The 23489-nt window shown below is 41.4% G+C and overlaps 1 protein-coding gene across 3 annotated transcripts in view; it reads right to left on the bottom strand.

Annotated features, from left to right (window-relative positions):
• The window catches only part of LOC112251401 (serine/threonine-protein kinase TAO2-like), a 38625-nt gene extending 18217 nt beyond the window's left edge, over nt 1-20408 (bottom strand). For 2 of the 3 annotated variants that reach the window (XM_042321887.1, XM_042321898.1), the window contains exons 1-6: nt 19922-20408; nt 4008-4148; nt 3794-3865; nt 3476-3577; nt 3355-3400; nt 3069-3165 (exon numbers count right to left, since the gene is read on the bottom strand). In XM_042321887.1, coding sequence (XP_042177821.1) covers nt 3069-3165; nt 3355-3400; nt 3476-3577; nt 3794-3865; nt 4008-4139 — 449 coding nt within the window. In that variant the 5' untranslated portion in view covers nt 4140-4148; nt 19922-20408. The remainder of the gene's footprint in view (nt 1-3068; nt 3166-3354; nt 3401-3475; nt 3578-3793; nt 3866-4007; nt 4149-19921) is intronic. The other variant, XM_042321892.1, reaches the window with a different exon arrangement.
• Nucleotides 20409-23489: the final 3081 nt, after the last annotated feature.

Genomic DNA, 23489 nt, shown 5'->3' with positions numbered 1-23489 from the left:
GACCGGTTTGAGTCAGTGGTCTGGAAGAGTGTCTCAGGCTCGTGACGCACGCTCCTGACAGAGTTACCTCTCGTTCCAGTGCTTTTCTTCAGATATAGGAATTCTCCGGGTGGAACATTATTGATATTTTATGTTAAAAACATCCTAAAGATTGATTCCATACATCGTTTGACTTGTTTCTACAACCTGTAATGGACCGTTGAGCTTTTGTCTGGACGTAGTGCTTGCGCCTCATGAAGATGGATTACTGGGCTGAACACGCTAACAACAAGTGGCTATTTAGACATAAATTATGGACTTTATGGAACAAATCAGTCATTTATTGTCAAACTGGGATTCCTGGGACTGACTTCTGATGAAGATCATCAAAGGTAAGTGAATATTTATGGTGTTATTTCTAACTTCTGTTGACTCCAAAATGGCAGATATTTCTCTTGCTGGATTGGGCTCTGAGCACCATTCTCAGATGATGCTTTTTCTGTAAAGTTTTTAAAAAATCTGATACAGCGGTTGCATTAAGGAGAAGTCTATCTTTAATTCTGTGAATAACAGTTGTATCTTTTATCAATGTTTATAATGAGTATTTCTGCAAAATCACCAGATGTTTTGGAATCAAAACATTACTGCACGTAACGCGCCAATGTAAACAGATTTTTGGATATAAATATGCACATTATTGAACAAAACATACATGTATTGTGTAACATGATGTCCTATGAGTGTCATCTGATGATCATCAAAGGTTAGTGATTAATTTGATCTACATTTCTGCTTTTTGTGACTCCTATCTTTGACTGGAAAAATGGCTGTGTTTTCTTGACATGGCGGTGATATAACAATCATATGTTGTGCTTTCGCTGTAAAGCATTTTTGAAATCGGACACGATGGGTAGATTAACAAGATGTTTCTTTCATTTGCTGTATTTGGACTTGTTCATGTGTGAAAGTTCCATATTTCTAAAAAAATATTTTTTAATTTAGCGCACTGTTTTTTCAGCTGAATGTTGTCATTCTTTCCTTTACACGGATCAGTCGTCCTGGTCCCTTTGCAGAAAAACAGCCCCAAAGTGTGATGTTTCCACCCCCATGCTTCACAGTCGGTATGGTGTTCTTTGGATGCAACTCAGCATTCTTTGTCCTCCAAACACGACGACTTGAGTTTTTACCAAAAAGTTATATTTTGGTTTCATCTGACCATATGACATTCTCCCAATCTTCTTCTGGATCATCCAAATGCTCTCTAGCAAACTTCAGACGGGCCTGGACATGTACTGGCTTAAGCAGGGGGACACGTCTGGCACTGCAGGATTTGAGTCCCTGGCGGCGTAGTGTGTTACTGATGGTAGGCTTTGCTACTTTGGTCCCAGCTCTCTGCAGGTCATTCACTAGGTCCCCCCGTGTGGTTCTGGGATTTTTGCTCACCGTTCTTGTGGTCATTTTGACCCCACAGGGTGAGATCTTGTGCAGAGCCCCAGATCGAGGGAGATTATCAGTGGTCTTGTATGTCTTCCATTTCCTAATAATTGCTCCCACAGTTGATTTCTTCAAACCAAACTGCTTACCTATTGCAGATTCAGTCTTCCCAGCCTGGTGCAGGTCTACAATTTTGTTTCTGGTGTCCTTTGACAGCTCTTTGGTCTTGGCCATAGTGGAGTTTGGAGTGTGACTGTTTGAGGTTGTGGACAGGTGTCTTTTATACTGATAACAAGTTCAAACAGGTGCCATTAATACAAGTAACAAGTGGAGGACAGAGGAGCCTCTTAAAGAAGAAGTTACAGGTCTGTGAGAGCCAGAAATCTTGCTTGTTTTTGTAGGTGACCAAATACTTATTTTCCACCATAATTTGCAAATAAATTCATAAAAAATCCTACAATGTGATTTTCAGGATTTTTTTCCCCCTCATTTTGTCTGTCATAGTTGAAGTGTACCTATGATGAAAATGACAGGCCTCTCTCATCTTTTTAAGTGGGAGAACTTGCACAATTGGTGGCTGACTAAATACTTTTTTGCCCCACTGTATATGGTATAGAAGAAGACAAGGCCCGGTTTCCCAAAAGCATCTTAAGGTTAAGTTCATCGTTAGAACCTTCATAGGGGAATGGTTAAATCGCCAAGCAATTGTTATTAACGTTGTACTTGAAAATGCTCGTAATCTAACGCCTACCGCAGACCACTTGTAGAACAGCTAATTGTGTCATTACATGCTTTCTTTGCCCTCCCGAATCACTTTATACACAGATCTCAGCTAAAACAGAATCACGTGGTTCATCCGCCTCTCTGTGACTGTGAAAACTTCAGAACAAAGTTGACTACAAATACGTTACCAATGTCTTTGCAATTAATACAAACAAGCAACGTATAAAAATATGCTTAGAATGAAAACAGAGTTGAATGCTCAAAAATATAAACAGTAAGCTATAGGCCTATTTCAATCATATCAAAATACATTTCATGTTCAGGCTACAGTGTATAACTTTTCTCAATATATTATGTGCCAAATCTGTGATTTTTTGCATTTTTATTGGGTAAGCATTGGAGTAAACTGCCTCAATATTTGCAGCCGTAGGTGGTAATCTCTCTTTCTCTGCGTCAGTATTGTGAAATAATTTGAAAGTTAAGGAAATATTTGAATGGAGAAAGCTGTTCCGAGAGCAGCGCTCCTTTTCTTTCGATCCTATTAGTGACGACACATGCTCCAACGATGCACTTGTAGTGGTGTTTTGGAAAAACTCATGTTACATCTTCGGCCATTGTCGGAAAGATCCATAGTTAAAACACTTGTAAGCCTAAATTCCATCGCTATCGGGAAAATGAGCCCAGGCTATTAAGGCCACAACGGAATGATTATTGAAATGACACTGAGTAAAATCTCTGATGACAGACTAGACTGAAAGACATAGCATTGAAAACAGAACTGGAATCGAACGGCCAGAATTGCTCTAAGACACTGCACAGTGACGGCATATGGACAACACAGTAGCATGGACCAAGAGGTTGTAGTAGTTGTTTGACTAAGTCGCTTTGGATAAAAGCATCTGCTAAAATGGCATATATTTTTATAATATTACCTATGGATCATGTTGTGGGAGTGAAGATAGGCCAAGCCCAGTAGTGCACCATGGGTAATAGCAGCTATTTCCACCTCCTGTAATGGCTTCTTGTGAACTACAGACACACAGACACACACAGAGACACACAGAGACACACAGAGACACACAGAGACACACAGAGACACACAGAGACAGTAAGAAAGAGGGAGAGAGAGTCTAGTTATATACAAAGCTTCAAAAACATGCTAAACGCCTTTAAACATGACTCAAAATAATCCCTGCAATTGGTCTCTGGTGTACTAACCTTCTAGAAGATCGGAGGCAGAGCCTAAACAGTACTCCATCACCAGCTGAGGGAGGGGGGGACAGATTATTAGTAGACACTCAAATAGTGTACTGGGAGCACACACACTGCTAATACCGACCCATGCTGTGTGTTCTCTGAGGTAGCATCCTCTGTACTCGATGGTGTTGGGATGACGGAGCTTCTGGAGGAACTTCACCTCCTTGATGATATCCTGCCATTTCTGAGGAGAACAAGAGAGAGAGCAGGGGTTAATACCAAACATCATGTCACAGGGAATCATGGAAAATAGACAAAAAAGTAAATTGGCTTTTCAAGGATGTTTAGGGACAATTCTAAGCCAATGTAAGGGTCCTGAGTGTGCAGGCTTTTGTTCCAGCCAAGCGCTAACACATCTGTTTCTATTCCTAAACTTAAGTGTTTGCGTGCGTTGGCTCACCTCGTTGGACTGCTTGCCGGTGTAGGACATCTTCTTGATGGCCACCACCTCGTTGTTGCGCACATCTCGGGCCTGTCAGACACAGCATCGAGAAGGACAGACACGCTTCATACAAACTCTCAAAACACCTTGTTACACACTTTGATAAGGAGAGCAAACGCACACACTTTCATAATCAAAACTCTCCCCTCCCCCTAATATAAGTTCTCCTTACGAAGTAGACGGCCCCGAAACTGCCATGGCCGATCTCTCGGAGGTCAGCGAAAAGCTTCTCGGGGTCATCTCTGTAGAAGAGCTCAGCCACATCCGGGTCCTTTAGATTGCCCGCCCGCACACTCGAGGGCATAGCCAGGGCCTGGTGGACAGAAAGAGAAAATCATGAGGGAAAAAAAACATTTTAAAAAAGAGGGGGGGAATGTGGATATGGTGGGAAAAGAAAGTGAGAAGGACAGAACAGAGAGTGGAAGAGAAAATGCAGAAGACAAGGTAGAGAGAGAAGAAGGGTAGGGGAATAGAGGAAGAGGTAGAGAGGAAGAGGAGTAAAGAAGGGTATAGAGATAGAGAAAGGCAGAGAACAAGTGAGGAGAGAGGAGAGAAACCGAAAGAGAGGGAGGTTAGTTCTCACAAAGTGCACTTAATAACAAACCCATATTAAAAATGTATAACTCGTCTCAACCCTCGGCAGAGAGTGCTTGCGTACATATTATGGTGAGGGATACACAAACTTTCACTACAGCCCGCATGGCATGTGCGCACACGCACATAACAGTCCCTCTGTAACTGTAAATCAAAGTGCTGTGAGAGCAGAGACATGGTTTACTCATAACTTAAGGTGCTACACATAGGATTGTATTTTTACATTGTAATTTCCTAAAATGGCCATAATATATCTGCAGGGATTGTGGAATGATAGTGTTTCACAGTATTACTTACATGCCAGTGTTTTGATTGGCTGCAATATTCGCCTATAGATTTCTCCCACTGTTAAACTGGGAAAGCTGCTGTTTTGACTTTGTGGCTGCGTTATCTAGTGGAAATCGCACTCATTTCCTTGTTGCTAAAATTATACACTGCTTGCTCAATTTCAGTTTATGTGACAAGCAATGAATAGTGTAGGGAATCATTGTACCACCTAAATCGCTAGAAACATTTCCAATAGCAGAAAATATTGTTTTTACAGCTGTTTGAAGCTGGTGGACCAACACCGAAAATAAAAGGCTCAAACCCAGAAAACACAGCCACATATTCAGAACAGATGCCGCTAAGGCGTGAGAAATCAACAGCCAATCACAACACTGACAGGTAAGTAATACTGTGAAACATTACACAATTACTGCAGATATATTATGGAAATTCTGAATTGCTACCTATCAACATGGACTGATCCTTTTCAATTAAACATAGTTGAACTTCCACCTGACAGGTGTGGCATATCATGAAGCTGATTTAACAACATGATCATTACAGGTGCACCTTGTCCTAGCTGCAATAAGGATTAGCCACAATAGTGGACTTTGCGGTTAGCCTCCAAAAAAAGTATGGCATAATTCTACTATTTGTATTAATTTGCATCTGTCAATGACATAGTTTTATTTTGAAGGCAAACTGCAAATTCCACTATTGTGCCTAATCCTTATTGTGGCTAGGTTCACAACACATAACCCGGTCCGGTGGAGCCTCACTAGGCAGATGACGTTAGTTGGCTGCTTATAACATTAGCTTAGGGCAACAAGGTTAAGTAGCTGGCTAGTTACAGTGCCTTGCGAAAGTATTCGGCCCCCTTGAACTTTGCGACCTTTTGCCACATTTCAGGCTTCAAACAAAGATATAAAACTGTATTTTTTTGTGAAGAACCAACAACAAGTGGGACACAATCATGAGGTGGAACGACATTTATTGGATATTTCAAACTTTTTTAACAAATCAAAAACTGAAAAATTGGGCGTGCAAAATTATTCAGCCCCTTTACTTTCAGTGCAGCAAACTCTCTCCAGAAGTTCAGTGAGGATCCCCTTTGTGTGGCTGCAATGCACCCTAAGAAAATCCATGCCTTTTGTGGCCAGTGGCCATTGAGCCCTTGGCCTGGAGTGCTGCGCGCTCCGAAGCACCTCTCACTCACATTGCTCTCCATCACATGATGGGGTCTTTCTCATAGGCTACAAGTGAAGACAGACCCATTGAATACGCAACTGAGCGTGTCCTTATCTAATTCCGAGGTGCATATTGAAGATATTGGAAAAACTGTCCACATTTACTTTTCATCAACCAACAAGATGAGAAGGCCTAATGAACAGCAATAGCACTAGACTATGTCAATCTACTATCCCCCACAGTACAAAAGAAGACCTATTCTATGCTGTGCAATCAATAAAATATTCCAAACAGTCTTGCACAGTTGTGGGATGCGATAGATCTCAAATTAATACAACCACTAGTAGGGTTGCAAAGGGTCGGAAGACTTCCAGGAAATTTTCCATGGGAAGTTAAGCAACATTCCCAAAATTCCCGGGCTTAACTTCTCTAGGATAGGGGGCAGCATTTGAAATTTTGAATGAAAAGCATGCCCAAATTAAACTGCCTTCTACTCAGGCCCAGAAGATAGGATATGCATATAATTAGTCGATTTGGATAGAAAACACTAAAGTTTCCAAAACTGTTAAAATAATGTCTGTGTATAACAGAACTGATTTGGCAGGCAAAAACCTGAGAAAAATCCATTCAGGAAGTAGTTTCTTTTTTGGTTTTGTAGTTTTCTATCCAATGCCATTACAGTATCCATTGACTTAGGACTCAAATTGCCTTCCACTAGATGTCAACAGTCTTTAGAAATCGTTTCAGGCTTGTATTCTGAAAAATGAGGGAGTAAGAGCAGTCTGAATGAGTGGACCCTGCCGTGTCACAGAGCTTTTTCATGCGAGCGACCAGAGAGAGCCTTTCTTGTTTACCTTTTATATTGACGACGTTATTGTCCGGTTGAAATATTATCGATTATTTATCCTAAAAACAACCTGAGGATTGAATATAAACATCGTTTGACATGTTTTTATGAACTTTACGGATACAATTTGGATTTTTCTGTCTGCCTGTTGCGACTGCGTTTGAGCCTGTGGATTACTGAAGAAAACTAACAAAACTGAGGTTTTCGGATATAAAGAGAGACTTTATCGAACAAAAGGAACATTTATTGAATAAATGAATGTCTTCTGAGTGCAAACATATTAAGATCAACAAAGGTAAGTTATTAATTTTCTCTCTATTTCTGACTTGTGTAACTCTTCTACTTGGCTGGTTACTGTTTGTAATGATTTGTCTGCTGGGCTATGTTCTCAAATAATTGTAAGGTATGCTTTTGCCGTAAAGAATTGTTGAAATCTGACACTGTGGTTGGATTCACAAGAAGTTCATCTTTAAACCAATGTAAAATAGCTGTATCTTCTCTGAATTTTTATAATGAGTATTTCTGTATTTGAATTTGTCGCTCTGCAATCTCACTGGATGTTGGCCAGGTGCGTCCCACATACCCTAGAAAGGTTAAATTCAACCTTTTTTTTGTGGGATACACTAGGCAATTCTAGATCTTGTGGCATTTTGTTTAAACTACAACCAATTCAATGGAATTGCAAACCTCTGCATGCACAGTACATTCTTCCATCACATGTGCAGCTGATTCTCAAGATCTTGCACACTAATGAGATGCTATTGAGCCCACACTACTAGTCAGACAAGGACTACATGCTTTCTGGTAAGTTTTGATTACAATACTGGGTGGGGTGAATATATGACATACATGATTGTGTTAACTAGTAAATAGTAGCCTATAGAAAAGTGTGTTTAAATCATTTATAACAAGTTAACAATTTCTGCTAGTTAGTTTTTGCTACCATGTGGGTTTTTAGCTTGCTTGAGCCTGCAAACTGAGTGTTAATTAAAATGTTTCCATACAGGTTTCATTTTAAACATTTATCTTACAAAGCAGTTGTTTAATCTAACTGCTTAACCAATTATCTGTACATGGAATTGTATTTTTTTTAACTCATTCTTTTTCTAATCTTTACAGGAAAATGCCACAGGCACTATCTGATGTGTGGAGACATTTCACTGCAGCTAATGTAGAAGAAAAAGCTGTGTACATGTGCAAATACTGTGCCAAATCATATGTGAAGAATTCAAAAAAGATGCAGAATCATCTGGTCAAGTGCATAAAGTTCCCTCAGCGCTCACAACAAGAAACCTCTGTGACAAAAGTCTATCTACTTCTATTCGAGGTGAAAATGATGAATCAGACACCTTATCGATAGCAACAGCTCATGGTCCTCCTGTGATCAGAAGTTTTTTTGACTCCATGGAGGAAGGTAGTCAGAGAAATGCTGATGAACGTCTTGCTCGAGCTGTGTATGCAACTGGTTCACCTCTGATGCTCACAGGCAATGTGTATTGGAAGAGATTTCTGAATGTTCTTCACCCAGCATACACCCCTCCAACCTGACATGCTTTATCTACTCATTTGCTGGATGCAGAGTTCAACAGAGTTCAAGTGAAGGTCAAGCAAATCATAGAGAAAGCAGACTATTGCAATCATCTCTGACGGGTGGCTAAATGTTCGTGGGCAAGGAATAACTAACTACATCATCTCCACCCCTCAATCAGTATTCAACAAGAGCACAGACACAAGGGACAGACACACCGGTCTTTACATTGCAGATGAGCTCAAGGCAGTCAATGACCTTGGACCACAGAAGGTATTTGCACTGGGGACAGACAATGCTGACGAACATGATGCTTGCTTGGTCTAAAGTGGAGGATTCCTAACCTCACATCACACCCATTGGCTGTGATGCTAATGCATTGAATCTGCTCCTCAAGGACATCATGGCACTGAAAACCATGGATACACTACAAGAGAGCCAGGGAAATGTTTAGGTATGTGAAGGGTCATCAAGTTATAGCAGCAATCCACCTCACCAAGCAAAGTGAGAAGAATAAGAGCACAATGTTGAAGCTGCCCAGCAACACCCGTTGGAGTGGTGTTGTCATCATGTTTGACAGTCTCTCCAAGAAATGGCCATATCACTGTCTGCCGATATGGACAGCCACATCAAGAGGATCCTCCTGGATGATGTATTTTGGGAGAGTGGTAAGCAGCCTGAAACTCCTGAAACCTATAGCAGTAGCCATTGCCCAGATTGAGGGAAACAATGCCATCCTGTTTGATGTTCAGACTAGAGGTCGACCGATTATGATTTTTCAACGCCGATACCGATTATTGGAGGACAAAATATTATAATATAATATAAAATATTGTTGCAATTGTCATTATTACAAAAATGTGTGTATATAAAAAAGTATATATATATATATATATATATATATATATATATATATATACTTTTTTATATACACACATTTTTGTAATAATGACAATTGCAACAATATTGAATGAACACTTATTTTAACTTAATATAATACATATGGGCTTTTGGATGGGTGTTCTTAAGGTGATTTGATTTAGCCGTTGCTGACCCCACAAATACTCTCAACTGTTTGAATAAAAATAGAATTTAAGTTACCTGTGATGAATGTTGAAAACAAAAACTGCAATTTCTATATGCAGGAAATACTATTTTAATAATGGACATGGTAAGAATTGACTACCAAAGTGCGAGTCATGATTCCCATGACACCTTCTAGCAAAATCTGAAAAGTGGTTCCTTCAATCATTTATTCCATAGGATATTTTTAGATTCACTTAAAATAAGGTCTGTGTTTCATGTAGGCTTACACCACCTTGCAAATTTTACAACTGTGTAGATATCTATAGGACAAGGTAACTAATCAATATTGGCTAAATATAAGCTAAGATCATTTTTTTTATAGAGTGGATTTATGAAAATATTTTGACAAACGTTACCTTATCCGAGTGAGATTTACACGGGTATCAAAACGCCGAGGCGGTTTAAGCCTGCACGAAACACAGACCTTATTTGAAGTAGATCAAGACATTCTGTATGGAAGACATGAACGGTAAAGAAGGAACCCCTTTCAAGTTCAGCCGCAAGTTATTACAGGAATTATAACGCGTCGACTCTCTAAACCAGTGGTTCTTAACCTGGGTTCGATCGAACCCCAGGGGTTCAGTAAGTCAGTCTCAGGGGTTCAGCGGAGGTCAAGACACACATCCGACTCATATGATTCATGATGACACGCCTCGCTTGGCCATCGTTGGCTACAGGTGATCACGCTACATCGCTTGGCCTATCTGTGCTGCAGGGAATTTGGTACGCTCAGTAGTCGACTTGTGACGTCGTGATGGTACGTCTTGTGATTTCTTTCTTAATATTTTAATCCATTCATACTTACTATGTCGAGCAAAAAAATGTGGTCGGACGAATATGTACAATATGCATTCACATGTATAACGGAACGTGATGGGAGTCCTAACTGCATGATTTGCAATGCCAAGTTGAGCAATTCTAATCTAGCACCGGCAAAACTAAGAGAACACTTCCTTAAGCTGCATGGAGATGGAAAATACAAGAACACAACGCTCGCTGAATTCAAGGTGAAGAGAGCCAGATTCGATGAAAAGGCTACTCTGCCTGTTCTCGGCTTTGTACCCATCAACAAACCGATCCTCACAGCATCGTGCGAAGTTGCTTACCTGATCGCAAAGCAGGGAAAACCACACACCATTGGTGAAACACTCAAAACCAGCTGTGTTGAAGATGGCGAACATCATGCTGGGAAAAGAGGCTGAAGTTAAGTTATCCCAAATTCCTCTTTCAAATAACACCATCAGCGACAGAATAGAGGACATGAGCAAAGATATCTTGGCTCAAGTAGTTGCAGATCTGATTTCAAACCCGGCAAAATTCAGCCTTCAACTCGACGAGACCAAATCAAATGTATTTATATTGCCCTTCGTACATCAGCTGATATCTCAAAGTGCTGTACAGAAAACCAGGCTAAAGGAGACCACAGACGTTTCCAATCTAAGCCAGCTTGCTGTATTCGTGCTCTGTGTGAAAGACGACGTGATAAAGGAAGATTTTTTATTTTGTAAGCCTCTTACAACAACAACTAAGGCAGCTGATGTGAAGAAACTTGTGGATGACTTCTTCAAAGACAACAATCTTTCGTGGGATATGATTTCTGCAATTTGTTCATGCTGGGAAGAAAGTCTGGTTTTGGTGCGCTAGTGAAAGCCGATGCACCACACATCATTGTTACGCATTGTATTCTGCACAGGCATGCGTTGGCAACAAAAACCTTGCCTCCAAAACTGGCAGAAGTATTAAAAATTGTAGTGGAATGCGTGAACTATGTGCGAACTAGTGCTCTGAGGCACCGCATCTTCAGTGAGCTGTGTAAAGAAATGGGCTCTTAATTCAAGGTACTTCTGTACCATTTTAACGTTCGGTGGTTATCCCGGGGACAGGTGCTGAATCGTGTTTTTGCCGTGCGTGTGGAATTAGCCCTGTTTTCGCAAGAGCACCAACATTGTCATGCAGATTGCATCAAAATTCTGAGTTCATTCTCATTTTAGCGTACATGGCTGATATCTTCGCAGCTCTCAATCATCTCAATCAAAAGATGCAGGGCGGTGGAGTCAACATCATCGAAGCGGAGGAAAACCTGAAGGCTTTTCAAAAAAAGCTACCGTTATGGAAACGACGAACAAAGAACGATAACTTCGCAAACTTGCCCCTGCTGGACGACTGTGTAAGTAAGATCGAAGATGTATCTGGAATCGGAGACATTTCTGTACCCGCTGAACTGAAGCAAGCAATTGCCACACACTTAGATGAGCTTGCAAAGTCTCTCGACGGATACTTCCCTACAAGAGAGTCATATCCAGCATGGGCGAGACAGCGGGGCACGTTTAGTGTTGAGACAACAGATGTCAATGATGAATACCTCAATGAAATCATTGAAATTCAGCAGAGCCAGGTTCAACAGCAACTCTTCAGAACAACAACGCTTTCAACGTTTTGGTGTCAACAAATGGTAACGTACCCTGTTATTGCTAAGAAAGCTCTGGAGATTTTCATACCGTTTGTTACAACATATCTTTGCGAGCAATCCTTTTCGAGGACGCTGGACATAACTCGAAGAAAAGGAACAGACTTTGCTGCGAAAATGACATGAGTGGCACTTGCCAAGGTTCTGCCTCGTTCCTAGGCCGTCATTGAAAATAAGAATGTGTTCTTAACTGACTTGCCTAGTTAAATAAAGACTAAATAAAGGTGAACAAAAAAAATAATCGGCAAAATCGGCGCCCAAAATTACCGATTTCCGATTGTTATGAAAACTTGAAATCGGCCCTAATTAAATCGGACATTCCGATTAATCGGTCGACCTCTAGTTCAGACTCTGCTAGCAGATGTAAGAGAAGAAATCCGTACTGCCGTGCCCACTTCACTACTGCTCCAAGCAGAGCAAATTGCAGTTCTGAAATACATCAAAAAGCGTGAAGACTTATGCCTGAAGCCCTACACACTGCAGTGTACATGTTGGACCTCGGGTATGCTGGCAAGAGCATCATGTCTGGTGCAGAGAAGGCCTATGGTCATCACTACCGTGTCTCGCCACCTTGGCCTGGATGAGGGCAAGGTTATTGGCAGTCTGGCGAAGTACACTTCCAAGCAAGGGCTTTGGGATGGAGATGCAATATGACAATTGTGCCAACATCTCATCAGCCACCTGGTGGAAAGGACTTTGTGGATCTGAGGCTCTTTCCCCCTCCAAATCCCAGCCGCCTCAGAGCGCAACTGGTCCTTTTTTGGGAACACACAGCACACAGCAGGTTGACCAATACAAGGGTTGAAAAGTCTGATGAGGGTTGAAAAGTCTCAGAGTCTGATGTTCAAGAGGTGGACATTGAGGTCAAGGGAGAAAACATGGAAGCCTGAGAGGAAGACAACCAAAGCCTTAGTTTCTAGAATACCATTTTACAGATGTTGAAAATGTATTTGGGAGATGCGATGGGTTCACTGGGGATCATTCAATATTCCCTTTTGTTGTTCAGTGAAATCATCCCATGTGAAGAGTCAACTCATTTAATTAAAGTTCTGCTACCAACTGGTTGCTAAATTGTTTGTTTTTTCCTATTTGAAGGATTTAATCATTTGCCTACTTAATCATGTCTACTTAAACCTTTTATCTTATATGTTTGTCTCCATATGATATGGTAAACATGTCCAATGCAAAAAAACATTACATTTAAATGGCATTAATATTACTTTGCATATTTTTCCATTAATTCCCATATATTCCTGTTAATTCCGACAGAAAGTTACCATTCTGAATATTCCAAAATGTGGAACCCTAACCACTAGCATCAAAAATAAGCAATAAGCACAAATGTTCTATTAGCTGGAAAACCACAATCAAAAGTGACCACAAATGCGATTATGCATGTAATGCTTTGATTATAAAAGGTCTTTACATATACTAAACAATAATAAAAAAATAAAAATAAATAGTTGCAGTCAAAAGTTTACACACACTTAGGTTGGAGTCAATAAAACTTGTTTTTCAACCACTCCACAAAATTCTGGTTAACAAACTATAGTTTTGGCAAGTCGGTTAGGACATCTACTACGTGCATGACACAAGTCATTTTTCCAACAATTGTTTACAGGCAGATTTCACTTATAATTCACTGTATAACAATTCCAGTCAAAAGTTTACATACATTAAGTTGACCGTGCCGGTAAACAGCTTGGAAAATTCCAGAAAATGTAGAAGCTTTAGAAGCTTCTGATAGGTTAATTGACATCATTTGAGTCAATTGGATATACCTATGGATATGTCTCAAGGCCTACCTTCAAACTCAGTGCCTCTTTGCTTGACATCATGGGAAAAATCAAAAGAAACAAACCAAAAAAATTGTAGACATCCACAAGTGCAGTTCATCCTTGGGAGCCATTTCCAAATGCCTGAAGGTATCACATTCATCTGTACAAACAATAGTAAGCAAGTATAAACACCATGGGACTACGCAGCCGTCATACTGCTCAGGAAGGAGACGCATTCTGTCTCTTAGAGATGAACGTACTTTGGTGCGAAAAGCGCAAATCAATCCCAGAACAGCAAAAGGACCTTGTGCAGATGTTGGAGGAAACAGGTACAAAAGTATCTATATCCACAGTAAAACAAGTCATATATCGATACAACCTGAAAGGACGCTCAGCAAGGAAGAAGCCACTGCTCCAAAACTGCCATAACAAAGCCAGACTACAGTTTGCAACTGCACATGGGGACATGCAGTACTTTTTGGATAAATGTCCTCTGAAATGTCCTCTGGTCTGATGAAACAAAAATAGAACTGTTTGGTCACAAAATAGATGGCTTCATGTGGATGGAAAATTATGTGGATATATTGAAGCAACATCAAGACATCAGTCAGGAAGTTAAAGCTTGGTCGCAAATGGGTCTTCCAAATGGACAATGACCCCATGCATACTTCCAAAGTTGTGGCAAAATGGCTTAACGACAACAAAGTCAAGGTATTGGAATGGCCATCACAATCCCTGACCTCAGTCCTATAGAAAATTTGTGGGCACAACTGAAAAAGCATGTGTGAGCAAGGAGGCCTACAAACCTGACTCAGTTACACCAGCTCTGTCAGGAGGTATGGGCCAGAATTCACCAAACTTATTGTGGGAAGCTTGTGGAAGGCTACCCAAAATGTTTGACCCAAACCATTTAAAAAGGCAATGCTACCAAATACTAATTGAGTATGTAAACTTCTGACTCACTGGGAATGTGATGAAAGAAATAAAAGCTGAAATAAATCACTACTATTATTCTGACATTTCAAATTCTTAAAATAAAGTGGTGATGCTAACTGACCTAAGACAGGGAATGTTTACTAGGATTAAATGTCAGGAATTGTGAAAAACCGAATATAAATGTATTTGGCTGAGGTGTATGTAAACTTCTGACTTCAACTGTATGTATATGTGCGTGAAATTTGTTTGGATTTAGAATGGACCATTTGTCATGCACCTGTCTCTAAACAGGGGCAGGGGGAAAAAATAACGGTCATCTATGCACTTAAATCGCGAATGGAGAACGCTTTTCCCGTGGTTCATTTTCATGCCAGCCAGGTAGGCTAGACTCTTGTTGTAAAGATAAGCAATGTGCTTAATATTAGGAAAGTTCAGAAACAAATATAGTATGCCTAGCCTATAGAAAGCTGATGGTAACCGCTTTTTTAGTGCAATTGCATAGCCGTTAGAACTGTTGAGCAACATGAGCTCTCATGAAATATTTGATTAGATTTCTGAATACAGTTGCAATGACGTCAGAGTGATTAGAGGGACAATAGAGTGCTGAGTGACAGGCAGTTAGCAAGTTTGGTAGGCTACTAATGACCAGCCGCAGGATCAGAGCTAGAAGACTGCCTAATTACCGCGACTAAACGGTCACATGGTATTTGACTGCCTTCATGACCGCCGGTGAGTCGGTAATACGGTAACCATAACAGCCCTACGTCTAACCGGCCTCACAACCGCAGACCATGTGTAACCCCACCAGCCCACCTCCACATCCGGATTCTTCACCTGCGGGATCATCTGAGGTCAGGAGCCTGGACAGCTGATGAAACTGAGGAATATTTATGTCTGTAATAAAGCCCTTGTGGGGGAAAACTCATTCTGATTGGCTGGGCCTGGCTCCCAAGTGGGTGGGCCTATACCCTTCCAGGCCCCCCACGGCTGCACCACTGCCCAGTCACGTGAAATCCATAGATGAGGGCCTAATTTATTTTAAATAGACTGAAGATCTTCTATGAACTGTAACTGTAAAATCTTTGAAATGGTTGTATATTGCGTTTAAATTGTTCGGTATATTATATAATTTCTTAATTTTTATTTTATAAAAATTACATCATTCCCCCCACCCGTGTTAAACCTTCAATTATCTAAAAATGTGTCAACTCAGATTTTCATATTCGCATGTTGTAGCTTAGACCCTATTTTAAATCTGAATTTTGTTATGTGACCACAATCGGTAGACACACAGTGCTCTTGAATACAAGGTGGGTGTCATGTTATGACTGAAAAATGTACTAAAATGTGAATATAATTGAAATTTCAACTTTCAAAAATGGTACCACAAAGATGGTTGGAGGTTCACAGAGAATTTTGACTTGAAATGTAATCTGTCATTTTAAATGATACAGTCAATCCTCCATAGGAAACATATTGAAAACACAGAAATATAGACAAAGGGAATCTCAACACCAACTGTTCAGAGGAGACTGCGTGAATCAGTTCTTCATGTTCAAATTGCTGCAAAGAACCACTACTAAAGGACACCAATAATAAGAAGAGTCTTGCTTGGGCCAAGAAACACGAGCAATGGACATTAGACCGGTGGAAATCTGTCCTTTGGTCTGATGAGTCCAAACTAGAGGTCGACCCATAATCGGCATGGCCGATTAATTAGGGCCGATGTCAAGTTCACACAACAAATCGGTAATCTGCCTTTTTGGATGCCGATTATGGGCGATTACATTGCAATCCACGAGGAAACTGTGGCAGGCTGACCACCTGTTACGTGAGTGCAGCGTCAAAAGGACCTTGTGGCTGCAAGGAGCCAAGGTAAATTGCTAACTAGTATTAAACTTATCTTATAAAAAAACAATCAATTTTCACATAATTACTAGTTAACCTAGTAATATCATCAACCACATGTAGTTAACTAGCTTGTCCTGCTTTGCATATAATCAATGTGTTGCCGATTAATTTATCATCGAACCACAGTCTACTTCAACTTCGCCAAACGGGTGATGATTTAACAAAAGTGCTTTGCCGAAAAAAGCACAATCTTTGCACAAATGTACCTAACCATAAACATCAATGCCTTTCTTAAAATCAATACACAGAAGTATATATATTTTTTTAAACCTGCATATTTAGTTAAAAGAAATTCATGTTCGCAGGCAATATTTAACAGCACAGCGCTGTTTATGACTTCAAGCCTATCATCTCCCAAGGTTAGGCTGGCAATACTAAAGTGCCTATAAGAACATCCAATTGTCAAAGGTATATAAAAATACAAATGGTATAGAAAAAAATAGTCGACGCATCATAATTCCTATAATAACTACAACCCAAAACTCCTTAACTGGGAATATTGAAGAACTGGGAATATTGAACCACCAGCTTTGATATGTTCTCATGTTCTGAGCAAGGAACTGAAACGTTAGCTTTCTTACATGGCACATATTGCACTTTTACTTTCTTCTCCAACACTGTTTTTGCATTATTTAAACCAAATTGAACAGGTTGCATTATTTATTTGAGACTAAATAGATTTTATGTATTATATTAAGTTAAAATAAAAGTGTTCATTCAGTATTGTTGTAGTTGTCATTATAAATCAGCATCTGCTTTTTTTGGTCCTCCAATAATTGGTATCTGTGTTAAAAAAATCCTAATCAGTTGACATCTGAGATTTTTGGTTCCAACCGCTGTGTCTTTGTGAGACGCGGAGTAGGTGAACAGATGATCTCCACATGTGTGGTTCCCACTGTGAAGCATGGAGGTGGTGGTGTCATGGTGCTTTGCTGGTGACAGTGTCAGTGATTTACTTAGAAATCTGCAGCGATAAGCCATCCCTTCTGGGACAATCATTTGTTTCTCAACAGGACAATGACCCAACACACCTCCAGGCTGTGTAAGGGCTATTTGACCAAGGAGAATGATGGAGTACTGCATCAGATCACCCGGCCTCCACCCAATTGAGATGGTCTGGGTTGAGTTGGACCGCAGAGTGAAGGAAAAGCAGCCAACAAGTCCTCATTATTTGTGGGAACTCCTCCAAGACTGTTGGAAAAGCATTCCAGGTGAAGCTGGTTGAGAGAATGCCAAGAGTGTATGAAGCTGTCATCAAGGCAAAGGGTGACTACTTGAAGAATCTAAAATATATTTTGATTTGTTTAACACTTTTTTTGGTTACTACATGATTCCATGTGTTATTTCATAGTTTTGATGTCTTCATTATTATACAATGTAGAACACAGTAAAAATAAAAAATCATTGAATGAGGTGTAAACTTGACTGGTACTGTATATTTTTGAAACAAATATTACAATAGTTTTACAACCATGTTTGTAAGCTTTTAAAATTACAGAAAACTCAGCTGTTCATCTTGTCCAGTGATGAAGACATGGATGTCTCATGGTATGGTGGAGTATGCAAAATGGGTCAACTTTGAGCACCTTTATCTCCTGAATGTTTTGGCATTCAGGTCCAAAAAGTAACTTTCTGACCAAATCTTCCACGGGCAAACATGTATAGAAAGTTAAGTTTGAATCAAAAGGGATGCTGTCAATGGATTTACCCGGCACCTATATTTCCCATTCATTCAAGATTGATATCTGACCTGCAGATAGCGGACAAATTGATATTTTGATGATGAACTATCCCGTTAAACAGCCAAGTCCCTATTTTCCTATTCAAACACTCTTCAAATGCCACCTCCTTCCTCCCTCCCTCAAAATATTAATTGATCTCACATGGTTGTATAGGTGCGAGCATGGCCTTCCACCTACATGACATGTGAGATCAGTGATTAGCCTATTTCAAGGAATAAAGAAAGTTCGATGCCTAAGTCTTGGTTGGTTTTGAGTGTGACCGCTGGAGAGAAAAGAGCAGAGCTAACGTAACCAGCTCCAGTGATTCAGTCTGGAGTGAATGCATCAAGACATCGCCCCTGGGCCCCACTGGGCTTGGGATGCTCTCTTTAAAGCAAACCTTTAAAATAATGTGTGTGAGACAAGTGTTTGTGAGTGTGCAAGAGTGTGTGTGTGTGTGTGTAGAGGGGTGGGGTGTGTGTGGAAAGGACATGCCATGTCTGTACATTATATGGACTGTATGGTCTTTATAGAAATCCAGTGAACCAAACCCACCGCTTTAAAGTAAAATACTCAATATGCTACGCTCTGTTACACAATAACAGTCTATTGGTGCTCAATTCGAGACTCATGTTAGCACAGAAGAACTACATCTTGATCTAGTTAACTGCGATGTCATCAGTGGCTGCACTGAGCATATCACCGATAGGTGTTGTCAAGTAATAAACACTAGGGAGATATTGAGTTGTTGTGAATTCATGGTCTATATTTTTGGTTTGAAATTGATCCAATTCTTCAATGTTACACTAATTTCCATTCCCCATTTTCCCCCATTTTGTTCTAGTATGTATTCACCGTTTTTACAGCGTGATGTGAATCATAGTAAAGTAGGAAGCTAGTAGCTAAACGGTGGGTAAATGAACATGGGGGACCGTGCATTGAAATCTGCTCTAGCCATGTAGCTAGAGGAACTAATTCTGGAAGAAAGGAATTGGGTCATGGAATGCTTCGCTACAATAAAACCATAATGTGTCATTTACTTATTTCTATGGTGTCATGGCATGTAATGGGTCTTGAATGACAGATGGAGTTCAAACCCGGGTCTCGCCCTAGGTTGAAGATGGGATATATTTCGGCTTGGCTTGGCCTCGCAATGCATTTAATTTGTATTTAACTAGGCAAGTCAGTTAAGAATAAATTATAATATACAATGAGTCTCACTCACTTTCAACTTTGTTAAACTACACGTGTACAAGTCAGTGTATGCTCAAATAAGTGTGGTCATTTAGATAACTATCTAGCTAGTTATCCATATTAGACAATGTCATAGTTAGGATGGTACTGTAAAGAAACAGGCAGGGTGCAGGTCTCGAACCATCGGCCTTCTAGCCGGAAGTCCAGCGCTCAATCGACTGTGCCCCAAAAGCATGCTCAAGCGGCAGGGTCGATATCCGCGCTTATAAACCCTGGGTCGTTTCAATACATTTTGGGGCTCAAGCATGTCACTGTCAGCTGACTTAAGTTTAGCATGATGGCTAATTAGCTATCGATGGATGTCTGCAAACACCATACAGTCGTTAGTTTAGCAAGCTAGTTAGCTGTGCCTTGCCAGCAAAGGCAGTTAACGTTAGCTGGTTAGCTGGCCAGTCAATTGATAAGTAAATTATTCCGATGCTAAATACACGCGAAGGCCAGAATCGCAAACTGGCTAAATAGCGCTAACGAGCTAGCCATCATTGTTGACAATAAATTGCAACACTTACCACGGCTTGTTATGATCCCGCTCTAGCTATGAAAAAAAATAATTATCCAATACTAGTAACGTTAGTGGTGGTCTCTTCAATGGAGCATCTCAAATCGACGTACGATGCATTGTCATCGATTTCCTTCTCACATACATCCGATGATTAATTTGATTTGTTCTCAGTGTCCTAGGCTGGCAATCGGTAGGGCTGAGCATAAGCTATCTCGCCTAGCTAGCTGTCTGACTAGCTACTTAATCCGTACCGAACTGGTTAGCCAGTTAGCTTAGCTGGCTAACTACTAGCTAACGTTAGCTGTATACGGGGTGCGGCTGGTCTTCTTCCACCTCACCTGCTCCCTTTCCTTTCATATCGTATTGTATCACTACATCCGTCTTTCCGTCAAGTCTCTACAATGTCTAATATGCTTCTCCCCGTCAGTGTTTTTCTGTCTCACCCCCTTTTTTTGTTCAGAAAAAAAAAACCAAGATGGCTGTGAGTGGGGCGGGAGCGGAAACCGGAAGTAAGGCGCATGGTTGTCAAATATTTGTATAACGAAATCTCATTGTTCTATCTGTGTGGGTGGCTTCTTCTTATTCGTGTCCGTTTCCGGCGCACTAGACACTGTAATGCGTATTGCTGCCTTCCTCAGGCTGGAGAGTGAAATATACACCCGTAGGTGCAGGCAGGTGGACTAAAGAAACCCCAACAACTTGCTATTTCACTCTGTCTGTCATTTATGCACAAAATAGCTACAAGGAAAAATGTGGTTACACATTACACCCAACTCGGTCAGCTCACCAAAAATATCCTCCTATCCTCAGCATACTGTCTGCAATATAACACAGCATGCTTCACAGTCTCTACCTCCCCACATTCCTTACACTTTCCATCTCGGGTTTTCCCCACTAGCAATCCACAATGCCCCAGCCTTGTCAAAATAACACCATTCCTTCTTTCCCTTCCAAGATACATACAGCCTCACATAGTTCTGGATAGAGGAAAACTGCCTACCCCCCTCGTCTCTCTTCCACTCACATTGCCACTCCTGGGTCAACCGCTCTGATATGATGTTCCTACATTCCCATCCCCCCTAACGGGACCATCACATCTACCTCCTCACTCTTTAAAGCAGCTTTCGTCACCATGAGCTGGGACCAACAGAAAACCTACCGTACACCCTTTCTGCCCCACCTTATTAAGAGCCATCAACAGCTATATTATCAGGTCTGGGTGTGCATTTGACTTCCCTTCTCTCAGCGCAACCAGACTAGCAGCAGAGTTTCAACAAAAAATGACACTTTTAGACCCCACTTCTTCCACCCATCCCAATGACCACTCTACTGCTTGTATCTCAGCAGAGAAGAATGACACCCCATCAGACAGCCGCCTCCACTGGTGTATCTGAAACCGGGGAACATGCATCCCAAACCCTGCTGTCCCACTGTCTGGATCCTTTCAAATCAAATCAAATGTTATTGGTCACATACACATGGTTAGCAGATGTTAATGTGTGTGGCGAAATGCTTGTGCTTCTAATCAAATCAAATTTTATTAGTCACATGCACCGAATACAACAGGTTACAGTGAAATGTTTACTTACGAGACCCTAACCGACAGCGCAGTTTTAAAAAAATACAGATAAGAATAAGAGATAAAAGTAACAAGAAATTAAAGAGGAACAGTAAAAAATAACAATATTTACAGGGGAGTGCCGGTTAGTTGAGGTAGTATGTACATGTAGGTAGAGTAAATTAAAGTGACTATGCATAGATGACAACAGAGTGGCAGTGGTGTGGAGAAGGGAGGGGGGCGGCAATGTGAATAGTCTGGGTAGCCATTTGACTAGATGTTCAGGACTCTTATGGCTTGGGGATAGAAGCCTCTTGGACCTAGACTTGGTGCTCCGGTACCGCTTGCCGTGTTGTAGCAGAGAGAACAGTCTATGACTTGGGTGTCTGGAGTCTTTGACAATTTTCAGGACCTTCGTCTGACACCGCCTGGTATAGAGGTCCTGGAGGGCAGGAAGCTTGCCCCCAGTGATCTACTGGGCCGTTCGCACTACCTTCTGTAGTGCCTTGCGGTCGGAGGCCGAGCAGTTTCCATACCAGGCAGTGATGCAACCAGTCAGGATGCTCTTGATGGTGCAGCTGTAGAACTTTTTGAGGATCTGAGGACCCATCCCAAATCTTTTTCAGTCTCCTGTTTTGTCGTGCCTGCTTCATGACTGTCATGGTGTGCTTGGACCATGTTAGTTTGTTGGTGATGTGGACACCAAGAAACTTGAAGCTCTCAACCTGCTCCAGTGCAGCCCCATCGATGAGATTGGGGGCGTGTTCAGTCCTCTTTTTCCTGTAGTCCACAATCATCTCCTTTGTCTTGATCACGTTGAGGGAGAGGTTATTATCCTGGCACCATACGGCCAGGTTTCTGACCTACTCCCTATAGGCTGTCTCGTTGTTGTCGATGATCAGGCTGATGTGTCATCGGCAAATGTAATGATGGTGTTGGAGTCGTTCCTGGCTGTGAAATTATGATTGAACGGGGAGTACAGGAGGGGGCTGAGCTCGCACCCCTGAGGGGCCCCTGTGTTGAGGATCAGCGTGGCGAATGGGTTGTTACCTACCCTTACCACCTGGGGGTGGCCCGTCAGGAAGTCCAGGATCCAGTTGCAGAGGGAGGTGTTTAGTCCCAGGGCCCTTAGCTTATTGATGAGCTTTGAGGGCACTATGATGTTGAACGCTGAGCTGCAGTCAATGAATAGGATTCTCACATAGGTGTTCCCTTTGTCCAGGTGGGAAAGGGTAGTGTGGAGTGCAATAGAGACTGCATCATCTGTGGATCTGTTGGGGCAGTATGCAAATTGAGTGATCTAGGGTTTCTGGGATGATGGTGTTGATGTGAGCCATGACCAGCCTTTCAAAGCACTTCATGGCTACAGACGTGAGTGCTACGGGTCAGTAGTCATTTAAGCAGGTTACCTCAGTGTTCTTGGGCACAGGCACTATGGTGGTCTGCTTAAAACATGTTGGTATTACAGACGCGGACAGGGAGAGGTTGAAAATGTCAGTGAAGACACTTGCTAGTTGGGCAGTGCATGCTTGCAGTACATGTCCATGTAATCCGTCTGGCCCTGCTGCCTTGTGAATGTTGACCTGTCTAAAGGTCTTACTCACATCGGCTGCGGAGAGCGTGATCACACAGTCTTCCGGTACAGCTGGTGCTCTCATACATGTTTCAGTGTTATTTGCCTCGAAGCAAGCATAGAAGTAGTTTAGCTTGTCCGGTAGGCTCGTGTCACTGGGCAGCTCTCGGCTGTGCTTCCCTTTGTAGTCTGTAATGGTTTGCAGGCCCTGCCACATCCGACGAGCGTCAGAGCCGGTGTAGTACGACTTGATCTTAGTCCTTTATTGACGCTTTGCCTATTTATGTCACGTTCTGACCTTTATTTCCTTTGTTTTGTCATTATTTAGTATGGTCAGGGCGTGAGTTGGGGTGGGCAGTCTATGTTTGTTTTTCTATGATTTGGGTATTTCTATGTTTCGGCCTAGTATGGTTCTCAATCAGAGGCAGGTGTCATTAGTTGTCC

The sequence above is a fragment of the Oncorhynchus tshawytscha genome, linkage group LG01 (genome assembly GCF_018296145.1).
Source record: "Oncorhynchus tshawytscha isolate Ot180627B linkage group LG01, Otsh_v2.0, whole genome shotgun sequence".
NCBI lineage: Eukaryota > Metazoa > Chordata > Actinopteri > Salmoniformes > Salmonidae > Oncorhynchus > Oncorhynchus tshawytscha.
The sequence above is the reverse complement of the archived record's forward strand: the minus strand, read 5'-3'. Positions and strand labels throughout refer to the sequence as shown.